Source organism: Oreochromis aureus, linkage group 19, assembly GCF_013358895.1.
Source record: "Oreochromis aureus strain Israel breed Guangdong linkage group 19, ZZ_aureus, whole genome shotgun sequence".
Classification (NCBI taxonomy): domain Eukaryota; kingdom Metazoa; phylum Chordata; class Actinopteri; order Cichliformes; family Cichlidae; genus Oreochromis; species Oreochromis aureus.
Genome location: NC_052960.1, coordinates 31,779,608 through 31,793,514, shown reverse-complemented (window position 1 = coordinate 31,793,514; position 13,907 = coordinate 31,779,608). Strand labels below are relative to the sequence as shown.

Genomic DNA, 13,907 nt, shown 5'->3' with positions numbered 1-13,907 from the left:
GGAAACTGCAGTCGTGGTGCTTTGATTATACTCGGAACTCAGAAATTCTGCCTTTCAAATAGGAAGATGTAGGTAACTCCAGACTGCAGATGAGCTGCATACATGGCTGGACTGGGACAAAAAATCGGCCCAGGCATTTTCACTAGAGACCGCCCACCATTATAGGAAAAATCATAAAGCCTTTGAATGAAAACAAATGCTGTTGTGACATTGATGTACACTGTCTTGTTGGTATATATACATCAATCTAATGAACCTAAACCTACACCATCCTCCCTATTCTGGTATTCTAAATAGTACTTAGCCGAAACCCAAAGACTGCTTGGTCGAGTTAACCTCCTGAACTATCAACAACACATGAGAATTAGAATGAAAAGTATTTCTTTGTGCCCCCTTTCCCTGTTAATGCCCTACCTGGCCCCCTGGCAAAACTTTGCTAGACCCGCCCCTGCACAGTTACCAGCTGTCAGCTACATAGAAAAGGATCCTGGTGTTATTTGTCTCTCAGAAACAGTTCATAACTTCAACTCATTCATGTCACCTAAAAGGTAAACCTGTTTCTCCATCACCTGTTCAGCTCTGATGATTCAGTAAGGACATCTCCTGGTTTCATCTTCATGTTTCCCTCTCACCACATATCCAAACCGACATCATGACTAGCAGCTTTACAGCTGTGGCTCCAGCAAACATCAGCTGGTACTAGAAATTAATATTAAATAAATTCTAACAACAGCTGTTCAAGCTTAAACGTGCTGCTGTTGTTTAGCGCGACATCCACTGGTTTCCTCTTTCTGGTGCAAAGTGAGCGATAAATAAACAAGAGAGAAAAGCCGATCAGCTGATCATTGATCAGTTTCATGATTGAAGTAGCAACAGGAGAGAGAGGGGAGAGAATGAGAGGAGAAGAAACAGCTGTGCAGCGTAATGACAGAATAACTCCAGGTTTGTGTCTTTTTCATTCTAGCTGAAGTACCGGACAAACTGCGTCTCTTCTCACCTCAATACGAAACGCGTAATTGTCATGGTCCTGGGTCGGTGACCCAGTGTTATTGGTTTGTATTATGACTGTTGTTTTGGGTTTCCTAGGGTTTAGTGGTGTTCCCTCTGTTTGGTGTCTTCCCTGCTTGTGCATCCCCTTAGTGTAGTAGGTCTCTATGTTTAGTCCGCGTCTCTGAGTCTGTGTCATTACGTGCATGTGTTGCCTGTTTTACTTTGAAGGTCTCTGTCTTATGTCAGCGCGTTCTGTTTACGTTTCCCCTGCCCCGTCAGCTGTTATGTTTCCCAGGTGTGTTTCCCTCCTGTTTCCCATCCCCTGATTACTGGTGTGTATTTATAGTGTGTGTTCACCTGTCCTCGTTGCTGGTTCGTCTGTGTTGTTCACCTCGCTCTTCCTGCATCTCTCCGTCCACCTCTCGGTGTATTTCCCCGTACCTCCCTGCATCTTCGTTCAGGTTTGTTTTGTTAGCTCTGCCCAGTTTAGGTTCCAGTTTCATGTTCCCCCGCCATCGCTGTTTGTTTCCACTCCTGTCAATAAATACTCACCTGCACCAGAGCTGCCGCATTTTGGGTCCTTTTCTACAAACTCCACACGTCTGCCACACCGGACGTGACAGTAATATTTTCTCTGAATGAGGGACCATTCCATTTTTTACAGGACGGTTGGCAACTCTACTAACTAACCTTATGAATAAAATAAAGTTCACTATCAGTAACATCATAGCACCCACCCAGCTGTATAGAAACTCCGTCATGCTAGCTAGTACGCAGTACGAGTTATTGTAACTGACTGTAAAAAGTCAGCACAACTAAAATAAACTCCACCTAAACTTGGTTTATATCTGACCCAGATAGACTGCAGGTCATAACTTCTTACCTGAAGTTCAGTTCACCTGACACTCGGACCGGCGGCTGCCTCGGGTCTCTCCTCCTGCCTCCCCTCCTGCCTCCCCTTCCCCTCATCCACCTGCTGGCCTCTGTGGAAGCTCCGCCATAGCCACCAAACAATTAAGTTATTTTTACACATCTGCCAGAATCTGGCCAATACACCACCTCTCATTGTTTATGGGGAAAAAAAAGAAGAAAAAACGAAAAATCATCATCGGCCCACCGAGTCCAGCTATGCCTGCACATGTGTTTAGTAGTAATTTCTTTTTGTAGAGGGCTAGCAAAACAACCGTTTTCGAGGGCATTGCTATATTGGAATCCCGACTTCTCTGACGAGGCTAACCAGAATGCCGTTTACTTGAGTGTGACATCATTCCCAGGTCCGTGTTCTGATTTCCGAGGTAAGTCGAACGCAACACATGAAGTAACGAATAACGACCCTATCTAAATCCCAGTAACGATTAACGCGTTCCTGATTTTGGCATAATAACTAGTTACCGTGTTCGTTACCGCAATAATAACGTAGTTACTGTAACGCATTAGTCCCTACACTGGTAGAGACACTGCAACAGCAGATGTACTGTCCAAAGCTCCTGTATGTGACACAACTGAGGGTTTGCCGGAGGAAGAAATCAACTTGTATGTGGAGTCTGTCATAGCGAGCCTGCCAGTCACAGAGCCACGACTCAGAGAAATCCAGACACATCAGGACAATGACAGCATTCTAAGCCAGCTGAAGAAGTTCTGTGTGGAAGGATGGCCAGATAAGTATTCCACTGAAAGGGTTTCCCAGCCGTACCTGCCATTTTCAGGTGACCTCACAGTCCACAACGGTTTGCTTCTTCATGGGAGCAGAATAATGATTCTCACGTCATTCAGAGCAGACATTCTGTTTAAACTACATGAGGGACACCTAGGAATAACGAAATGCAGAGAGAGAGCTAAACAATCTGTTTGGTCAGGGCTGAGCAGTGAGCTCAGACAGCCCGCACCTGTAACTGTGACACTTGCTGCCGTGAGAGGACTAAACACAAAGAAACCATGCTACCTACCAAGTTCCCACAAAGACCGTGGGCCATGGTGGGAACTGATCTGTTCCAGATAGAGAATAAACAGTACCTGGTCATTATTCCAGATTCTTCACACAAAGTTGCCAAACTGACATCTACAACATCAGAGGCAGTGATCGAGCACTGTAACTCAATCTTTGCACGTCATGGCATACCAGAGCGGGTTCGCTCTGATAATGGACGTCAGTTTTCGTCTGATTCCTTCAAAAGGTTTGCACTGGAATGGGGCTTTAGCCATGAGACATCCACTCCCCACTTCCCTCAGAGCAACGGGGAGGCCGAGAGGGCAGTCAGGACCATCAAAAGTTTTCTTAAAAAGTCCGGCGATCCCTATCTCGCCCTTATGGCATACCGGGCCACTCCAATGGCAAATGGCTACAGCCCGACAGCTTCTCATGTGTAGGAGGATAAGGACAACTATTCCTGTCATCCCATCACAGCTAAATCCAAGAAGTACGGACACAGACAAGCTCAAAGCTACAGAACAAACATACGGACAAAAAACAAAGACAAAACTACAACCGCAGACACAGAGCACATGATATGCTACAGCTCAATCCTGGAGACAAAGTGTGGGTCCCAGACATGGATACTAGAGGGACAGTCATGTATATGGCAGGCTCACCGAGGTCCTACATTGTCGAGACAGCAAAGGGCACGCTGAGAAGAAACCGTTACCATCTTACATGGACACCTGAGGCACCAGAGACTTCTATTGATCCACCAGAGGCTTCACCTGAGAACTCTGTTCCAGCTGCACAGAGTGTGTCGGTTCCAGACACTATCCCACAGGAGGCCAGCCAGCATATCTGAAAGACTATGTTTGCTCATAGGGCTAGGAAGTGAGTGAGCCACGGGGCAGAATAATCCCCACACTCAGGCAGAGGGTTGGGTAGTCTACCCCATCCCTCATAGAGACAATGTGAATAAAGCAAATGGTTGCACTGTTTAAACATGTTGTTTGTAGCTGCACCAAATAGTTCAGAAATGCTTATTATGCTTAGTGTTCAGAGTTGTATACTTTGAGAGTTTATTTTTGGACATTCTGAGAAGTCTGGGTTTGAAACCAAACGAGTTCAGTAAACAAGCTGTTACCAGATAAAGCACAAGGCAGTAGTATGCTTTAAAGCGTGCGGGTCTAATCTGTTTTCTTGGTTATATCCCAGCATCACATCCTGTTAGTAGGGAGGATGTAGCATCAGGTAAACGTTAAGAGGTAGGAACTTTTGTGCTGGGTTGTTGTGAGGGTGGGGATGAAAAATAATAAAAGACACTCATTGGAGTAATGGTGCGTCTCGTGCGTCTGTGAGTTATGCCTCCAGTCAGATAACATCCATAACCTCAAATCACGGAACGGAATTTATCCAAATATAGTCGTACATATATGTACAGCTGCAGAACGTATCCTCTTATCAATGATCCGGACTGAACTACTTTAGGATAAATGCACTGATGTTGATCTGGATAATGACTGCTCGACTGTAATATGTTTTGTGTTAAAACTTGATTGAACAAAGTCTACAGTGAAACAGCTTCAGAGAACCAAAACCAGGAACATACAGATGAACCCAAATGTGCATTTTTGCTCAGTTTGAGCTGCTAATTTTATTCAAATCATCTCAGTGCCCGGGCAGGATGCGTCATCCAAACTTTGAAACGTGCTGATGATGTTGAGAACAATTCATCATGACACTGCAGGACAGGACGACACACAGCGTGGAGGAGGAGGAGAGCTTAAAGTCTCTCTGCATAGATGCAGATAAATGCTACTCTGCTGATGTGTTGGGCCGACTCTGCAGCAGCCTGTACAATCTAAACATGGCAGGGCTGTTCTTTTACTGTTAGAGGCACACAGACTTCAGTCGGCCATCAGAGCTGAAACCAGTTCCCAGTGAGACCAGTATGCTCACATGAGACTGTAGCAGAAATAAATACAGCGCAGTGGAGCAACGACAGCTTTGATCCACAGTAAGAGAGGATGAAACACGCTTTCCTTTCTTTAGATGACATGTAAAAGGTTTTCCACCACGCTTGGATTCAACCTGTGGTGCACAAAAATGCAATCCCAGTCAACCCAGTCCACCCCACTTTGGGACCAGTCACTTTAGCTCATTCTGTCACAGTCTGAGGGGAGGACCATGTCAGCTGCTCACCAGCCAGCTGTGCTCTTTATGCATGAACATAAATCTGACTGTTCCAGATTATTGTTTTAAATTCAGGTGTTACAAAGAGAGCTTTGGATGTTTCCATGTGTCAGAAAAAGACTCGTTTTTCATGATGGTTTCTAGGATCAAACGTTCAGTGATGTCGGGCTCTCCCTACCTCTGACCAGGATGGTGGTGGTTTTTTTGGCAGGATTCCCAACGTTGTTGGACCCCACACAGCTGTAGACACCACCGTCGTCAATAGCAACAGCAGGAATGGTCAGCGTGCCCCCTTTGACCACGCTCCGTTTGGGGAGCTGCTGCCCATCGGGTCTCATCCATTTTAAACTGGGATGAGGTTCTCCGCCCGATGCCACACAGACCAAAGTGATCGTCTCGCCGGGGTTCACTACCAGGGGGTCGTCCAGGAGGAGCTTGATAGATGGAGGAGCTGAAGGAGGAGATGGAAGGGGGGAATGAGGAGAGAGGATGTCTAAGGTCAGCAAGAAACCTTCCAAAATGTCAAAACTTTTCAATCGTGCTGGAGTTACAAATGTGAAAAATCCACAAAACTACATGATTTTCAATCAGGTCACAAATTTGTAACATGTCAACAAAGGAAACAACTATTTTACTTTAGAATTCAAACAATCGACATTATTTTACTCACTTATTTTATGTGTTTTTAAACTCTGAACATTCCCCACAGCTTGTTTTAGCAAACAAATATGTGTATTCATATAATTTGACCCAAAGAACAACAGTATTAGGACAATGTAGGATAAGAAATGAAAACATGTTTTTAAAGGTGAAGAAGACTGAAGTTTAAGTATCAGATTAGATCATTTGCATCACTGTAAATACCAACAATGCTGCTTTCCTGCTGTCCAACACTAAACAACATACATCAGTAAAGTTTTTATTTAACTTTAATAAGCTAAGTATTAAACTGATGCCATAAATATTAATGCTGCATGCAAGTCTCCAATCTGTTATCACTGAGCTCGTAGCCATGGCTAAGATAGTAATGACAGCACTGATGTTGGAGCTAGTTAGCAAACGTTATCAGTGTGTAACAGCTGTGTGTAAATATGATGCACACAGTGTTGCTTCTAGACAAACTGTGACTGACAGCAGGCTGTGGATCACCTCTCAGCTGTGACTGTCATGATTCCTTCACTGTGTCTGCAAACTGGTCATGATTGTTGTTTGCACTGTTACAATGTTTCTAATGCCTCCTAATGTCATTCCCACCTCTGGTATAGAAACTTCTTATGTTCCTGGGCATCACACTGAATCTTTACTGTCCTTTCCAGTCACCTTTCTCACTCACTATGTGTTAATAGACCTCTCTGCATCGAATCATATCTGTTATTAATCTCTGTCTCTCTTCCACAGCATGTCTTTATCCTGTCTTCCTTCTCTCACCCCAAACGGTCGCAGCAGATGGCCCCGCCCCTCCCTGAGCCTGGTTCTGCCGGAGGTTTCTTCCTGTTAAAAGGGAGTTTTTCCTTCCCACTGTCGCCAAAGTGCTTGCTCATAGGGGGTCATATGATTGTTGGGTTTTTCTCTGTATCTATGAAGCGCCTTGAGGCGACTTTTGTTGTGATTTGGCACTATATAAATAAAATAAAATTGAATAGAATTGAACTTTGTGAAACAGTCAAACTAGGTTTGGCTGTTGATCCTGTACAGACATGCTGTTGTCTGTTTCTTTAGCTCTCCTTCTCTGTCTTCGTATCCATCTTATTCAGCTCTTTGTCTGTAAACACCATCAGACTGAAACGACCTGTGATGCCCTCACAACGACCCACAGAGAGTCACACTCATGTAAACAGACACACATGAAGTTACACACTCTCAACATGCACGTTTTATTTGTTTCAGTTGTAACAGGATGTCTCCACAATCAGTGATTCAGTTACCCATAATGCACTGCTCTGCGAGACATGGATAACAGCACCTTTTAACTATTTTTCTTCTAAAAATGTGTTAAAGGAGATTTGTATAAAATACAGCTTTTTTCAGCCCAGGCTGGCCACTTCACAGGCACGTGGTTGTCATTTTTACATTTTTTATACTTTGAAAGCTTTTAAATATTTTCTCATGCTTCAATGATCCATAGTGATAGAGCCCCCAGCTGCTGAAACACAGTATAAAAGCTTTTATTGTAAAAGAAATGCAGCAAAGCAACTCCCTCCCTCCACCAGCTGCACAGCACAAGCTGCAGAAAAGCAGCTAAATGCAGAAATAATAATGAGGAAGGTAAAAATAGCTGAGTCGACCTCTGTTAAGCTGACATCATGTAAATCCCATCAAGCCGTGGGGCGGTAGGATCTACTGTACAGGTCAAGAGCGGCAGCCTGAGCGAGCAGAGGAAAACCTTTTATGAAGAACGTCCATGTGACTGCACACACACAGATACACTAACAGATTACAAGTAAACACCTAGCTTTAAAAAGAGAAGAAGAGAAGATCTTTGACGGCTCCTCACACAGCTGCATTTCTACCATCACGGCGTGCACGGACAGACACACTCACGGTCACAACGAAACGTGCAGAAAAGCAACGCCAGGCTGTAAAAATGTGAGTACTCTCACACGTCAAGCAGCAAATTGAGCCGCTACATCCAAGTGGCGCCCTCCAGGACAGAAACTACAGCTGACAGCGTGAGGCTGGCCCCAACAATTCATTTCCTGGAGACACGTTTCAAGCTCAGTGCACAGCTAAACCAAAAGCTGTCGCTTTCATTTTTATTAGTCTAAAAGGTTAATCTTACTATCTGTGTTTAACTGCTGCAGAGTTCAGTTCACTTTTATTTATACAGCACCAGGTCACAACAACAAGAGCTTCACATTGTGAGGTTCAACAGACACTACAAAGAAAACAGAGAACACCCAACAATCATATGACCCCCTATGAGCAAGCACTTTGGTGACAGTGGGAAGGAAAAACTCCCTTTTAACAGGAAGAAACCTCCAGCAAAACCAGGCTCAGGGAGGGGCGGGGCCATCTGCTGCGACTCAGGGGACCAAGCATTAAAACTAACTTTATATAATGAGGTCTTTAAAAACAACATGAATGTCAGGGATGTTACTGATAAAACCACAGCCTGATCTCTCTACTGTGGATGAAACTCTGTGGGTTTCTGTGTACCTGTCCTGTTGCTCAGAGTGAAGTGGGCGCTCTTGTCTTCAATGCCACAGACGTTCCTGACGGAGGAGAAGCAGGTGTAGTCGGCGTAATCCTGCGGACGCAGATTCTTCAGCTTCAGAATCTTTGTCTCTCCCTGAAACACAAACGTACATCACTGAACCTGTTTCAGGTCTTACAGGGTGCCACGTGTCTCATAGCTGCTGTAAAACAGGATCATGTCCACCATCAGCTCCAAAAACATTTCTCTACTAACGTAGTCGTGGTTACTAATGCAATCTTATGTTTGCTCTGGTTCGTCTAATATTCAAACTAAACATTTCAATAATAGATAAATGAATAGTGAAATATAAGGTGATTAACACAGGACATCTTATAGTTAAAGCTCATCCAGGGAACAACAGCTGCTGTTGTATTTTTCTCACAGATAAGCACGCAGCAGTACAAATAATTGGAGATGTCTCTGTGATCGTGACGTGTAACTATAATTACAGTAAACTGACAGACAGCAAATTCATCCTTCTTCCTCCTGCTTCTCGCTCTCTTCCTCCTCCCGTCTCCACCTCACTGCCAAATCTCTCTTATCTCCACTGGCAGCCTCCACGCTGCCTTCCGCCTCACGGACAGATGAGATGAGATTAGATGACATTTAAATGGGATGTGTGTGCAAAGATGGCAGCCAATTTTTTGGCTGTGGAGGAAGAGGAGGAGGAGATAAGCTTCTCATTACAGCCCATGAGAAGCGAGGGGGGAGGGGTTAACCGGTCGGTGAGCTCTGGGCTGAAGGCATTACAGTCGACAGCGTTCAAATCTGCCGTGAATGTTATCTCCGCTGCGGTATTACACGGCCCACTAACTAGCCGCCTGATTGGCTGGCTTCCCTTTGCTCCAAATTAAATCTAAACCTCGGCCAAAGGGAAAAAAGGCAAATCTGGACTCTCCATCTGCAGAGGTTTTTAATCCTCAAGAGGAAGAGGATGAGGCTTAAACTATGACTTTCCCAACTGTTGAACTCACACAGAACATTTGGATTCAGAACTGGAATCACAATCTGGTTTATCTACCAAGATTTTGGTTTTAATAGCAAATTTTAAGGTTTTTTTTCCATCAATCCAATAAACACATTTTTGTTCATGAGGCTGTAGAAATCTGGTGCTTTGGACGTCACTGCGAGGCTAAAAACATCTAACTTTCAGCTATTTTTGGCCACAGCCGATGACTGAGTGAGAAAAAGAAAACCAGGCTGGAACTAAAAAGACTTTTAATGATGAAGCTCTGTGGTTGATTATCAGCAGGAAGGGGAGCAAACACAAAATGAGGAAGAATAATTTGCTGGAGTCTGTGTCACAGTTAAATGACTGAATATTGCAGGCAGCACAGTCTCCCGCTCTCTGTGGAGATGCATTTATAGCTCAGTTCATTTCCTTCTAAACACATTAGTTGCTGCAGATTATTAAGACAAAAAGAAAGTTTAGAAAAGTAAAGTCTGCGTCTGTCCAACACTCGAGGGTTGATGTGTAATTTGGGCAAAACAGGAATGGTGGCAGTGTTAAACTGGAACTAAAATACTTTGTTAGTGTTTCTCCCATCCTGCTGATAATAAGCAGACGTCTGTAAGCTCATCAAAAAGGTCTACTTGTGAAAAGGATTACGTTAAATGACTATTAGTGACTCAAAAACACAAACTGATCATTTGTATTGAACACACTGATTAATCACTCAGTGAATCTGCATTCAGGTGTTCAGGGAGATTTTAAAGAGCTGAGATCAGAAGTGTGTGCTGTCACTGAGAGTGGTATGAACCGTGTCTTAGGACGTTACGAGGAGGAATACAGCGAGGCATGAAGATCAGAATAATTCCTATTCAAATACAATCATTTCAGGACGTTTGACACTCTGTCTGCAAAACAACACACCTGCAAACATCTGCTGGCTAAGATTTAGCTGTAAATATCCTGAATAAGCATGAAGTTAACACGACGACAACATCAAGGACACAAGTTTCCCTGTCTCAGAGCTCTGTACAACACCGGGATGTGTCCTAAAACATCTGGGACAATACTGTGACATTTTCTGCTAGTTGTGCTAGCCCTGTGTGCAGAAACAGCTGTGGAGCACCATTGTTTGAGGATACTTTCTGACTTCGGGGCCTACACACAATTTTCCTGGGAACAATGAAAAGTTGTGAATGCCACGGTTTAAGACACAGAACACAAGAGCAAATCAACCACAGGATGGACGATGCCGAGCTGAAAAATCTGACCTTTACCTGTTCAATCAAACTGAGCTTTGCTTTTGTGCTCTAATGTCTCTATTTAATGAACTCGTGTGCTCCTCCCACAGACCTGATGCTGCTAACAACGACAGCTTCATGTCATGAACTAAAATGCTTCATTGAAGATGAGGAGCTGATGAAAATCTCACCTGTGTGAAGAACGGCTCGTAGATCTCCACCCCAGAGTCTGAGCCCTGCGACAGCACCTCCCTGCCTCTCCTCCAGGTGTAGTGGACAGGAGGGTTGGAGTTTGCTACGCAGCGCAGGAAGACTGTCCGTTCAAAGTAGAACTGTTCCTTTGCTTCACCCACACTCTGATGTATCGTTATCACTGGGTCATCCAGGTCTGAGAGAGGTGGAGGAATCATAGGGAGAGGGGAAGGAGAGGTGGAGGAATCATAGGGAGAGGGGAAGGAGAGGTGGAGGAATCATAGGGAGAGGTGGAGGAGAGGTGGAGGAATCATAGGGAGAGGGGAAGGAGAGGTGGAGGAATCATAGGGAGAGGTGGAGGAGAGGTGGAGGAATCATAGGGAGAGGTGGAGGAATCATAGGGAGAGGGAAGGAGAGGTGGAGGAATCATAGGGAGAGGGGAAGGAGAGGTGGAGGAATCATAGGGAGAGGTGGAGGAATCATAGGGAGAGGGAAGGAGAGGTGGAGGAATCATAGGGAGAGGGGAAGGAGAGGTGGAGGAATCATAGGGAGAGGTGGAGGAGAGGTGGAGGAATCATAGGGAGAGGGGAAGGAGAGGTGGAGGAATCATAGGGAGAGGTGGAGGAGAGGTGGAGGAATCATAGGGAGAGGTGGAGGAATCATAGGGAGAGGGGAAGGAGAGGTGGAGGAATCATAGGGAGAGGGAAGGAGAGGTGGAGGAATCATAGGGAGAGGTGGAGGAATCATAGGGAGAGGGGAAGGAGAGGTGGAGGAATCATAGGGAGAGGGAAGAGAGGTGGAGGAATCATAGGGAGAGGTGGAGGAATCATAGGGAGAGGGAAGGAGAGGTGGAGGAATCATAGGGAGAGGGGAAGGAGAGGTGGAGGAATCATAGGGAGAGGTGGAGGAGAGGTGGAGGAATCATAGGGAGAGGGGAAGGAGAGGTGGAGGAATCATAGGGAGAGGGGAAGGAGAGGAGGAGGAATTATAGGGAGAGGGGAAGGAGGGGTGGAGGAATCATAGGGAGAGGAGGAGGAATCATAGGGAGAGGTGTTGAGGAGAGGTGGAGGAATCATAGAGAGTGGTGGAGGAATCACAGGGAGAGGGGAAGGAGAGGAGGAGGAATTATAGGGAGAGGGGAAGGAGGGGTGGAGGAATCACAGGGAGAGGTGGAGGAATCATGGGGAGGAGGTGGAGGAGCAAGAGAACCAGGTGAAGAATATTAAAGAAGAAGATTACAATCATCACCATGGAAACTGACATTCAGCAGCCGGTTGGTTGGAGTTTGTCTCTTGGATGGAAAAAGCTGCTCCAGCACACTGAGCTGCTCACTAACAGTATCTACAGTTCTGTTCTTTGTGCTGACAGTGATAATGAACATGTGAGGGTCTAATCTGACTCCTCGTGTTCTCCACACCAGGAGAAGCTTTCAGCATGCCTCAGCAAACGTCAGCTCACTGTCCCTTTAAGCATCTCAAACAACAACAGAGTAAAGTGGGTAACTGAGTACAGTATGAGCCATCAGAGCCAGAAGGCCACTTCACTGTAGAGCCATTTACTACACACTGAATGTACTTACTTAGTGAATATATGCAGCCCTGCAGAGGCAGTTTGTTTCCTCCTGTGGAATCTGAATTTACACTTTCTTCTATTTTCCAAACAGCGGGGTCAGTTTTCCTGTGGTTTGGGTAATTACTGCAGAGCCCAGGGCTTTTAAAGTGTGTGGAAACACAGCGAGCTCCCTGATCAGCTGACTGGAGCTGGCCAATTGTGATCCACGGTCATAATGAGTGTGGTTATGAAGTTGCCACGGGCAGAAGGGCTAATGGTTACTAATCCACTTCACACAGAGCAACGTCAAACTCTAAAAAACAGCCAGTGCAGTTACTCACAGGCCCAAACAGTCTGCTGCCACAACATGCTAACTCCCACAGTTCAGCCTGTGCAGTGAGGCTGTGCTGGCTGCAGGTTAAGGCGCATGAGGGAAACCATTCATCTGCTCTCTTGCTGCAGTTAACTGTGTAAAAGCTTCTGTGCCTTAAAGGCAGCACTCAGCTGCGATGCATCGAGGTACCTCCCTGTAATCCCAGGAAGCTACATCCTCCAGGATATTATGGCTTTTATACAACATTTATGCTTCTTTCCTTCTTTTTGTTATTTTGGAGGAAACATTACAAGAAGGAAATCGTCACTGGGCTTAAACACATGCAACAGCAATGACACCAAGATGAAGATGAAAACCTTCTGTTCTGTGAGACACTGTGAGCCTGCTCGCTGTCACTAAGGGAAGAAACACCTCAGCACAGAGGGTAGTTCGATCCATTGCTTCATACGGCACGATTAGCAACAGAAAGCATCAACACAGGTGATGCAGACACATGTAGGTCAGGACGAACTTTAACATCATCAGCAGGAAGATACAGGCTGATGCAGACGTTTAATCCTCACACAGTTTTTCTTTACTGATGCTGCTCGTACTTGTTTTCACTGGAACTACTTGTTGTCGTTAAGCACTATTATCACTGACCTGTCAGTCACTTGGGTCATCATCACGTAACAGACTCAAAGCAACCTTCTCACAAAAACACATCCTTTGCTCCCATTTCGTCAGCTGAATATACAAAACGATGAAACAAATAAATTGCGATGAAAGCATGCTTGCACAAAAGCAGACAACTCGACACGATGTCAGTAAGCACCGTCAAAAATGTTGGATTTAAGTGGTTAAAGTATTTGACCCTGATTACTGACTCCTGGGGCACGTTCCCACAGTACAGAGATGGTTGTGTCATACTTTGTGGTCAATACATCTGATCCACTGAGACAGCACTGCACTTCTCGTCCAATCGTGGCAACAGCTCCACTTTTCCTGATTAGGTTGGTTGGCAGCATGTCAGTAACACGACTGGCTATAAAAACAACATCTCAGAGAGTCGGGGTTCCTCGCCATGAATGATGAGAGATTCACTCATCTGCAAAACACTGGCTAACAATTTCAGATTTAAAACAAGACAAAACAACCCAACTGTGATCACCGTATCAGAATCTGGAGGAATCATGAGGGACACTGATTTAAATCAACACTGGATGCCTGCATTAAACTTCAGCCTCTCAGGCAACACTGCAGTGAACAGCCGCGGCAGCGTTGTAGAAGCAACTTCACTCGTCTGTGAACACAGTTTGCTGTGACATCCACAAATGCAGAGAAGAAGTCACGTGAACATGAACGTG

At 45.2% G+C, this 13,907-nt stretch overlaps 1 protein-coding gene across 1 annotated transcript in view; it reads right to left on the bottom strand.

The window, feature by feature from the left end:
- Positions 1 to 13,907, bottom strand: part of LOC116333145 (MAM domain-containing glycosylphosphatidylinositol anchor protein 2-like) — a 209,511-nt gene that overhangs the window by 93,863 nt on the left and 101,741 nt on the right. Inside the window, exons 4-6 of the mRNA XM_039603582.1 lie at positions 10,676 to 10,872; positions 8,255 to 8,387; positions 5,277 to 5,549 (exon numbers count right to left, since the gene is read on the bottom strand). Of these exons, the coding sequence (XP_039459516.1) occupies positions 5,277 to 5,549; positions 8,255 to 8,387; positions 10,676 to 10,872 (603 nt within the window). The remainder of the gene's footprint in view (positions 1 to 5,276; positions 5,550 to 8,254; positions 8,388 to 10,675; positions 10,873 to 13,907) is intronic.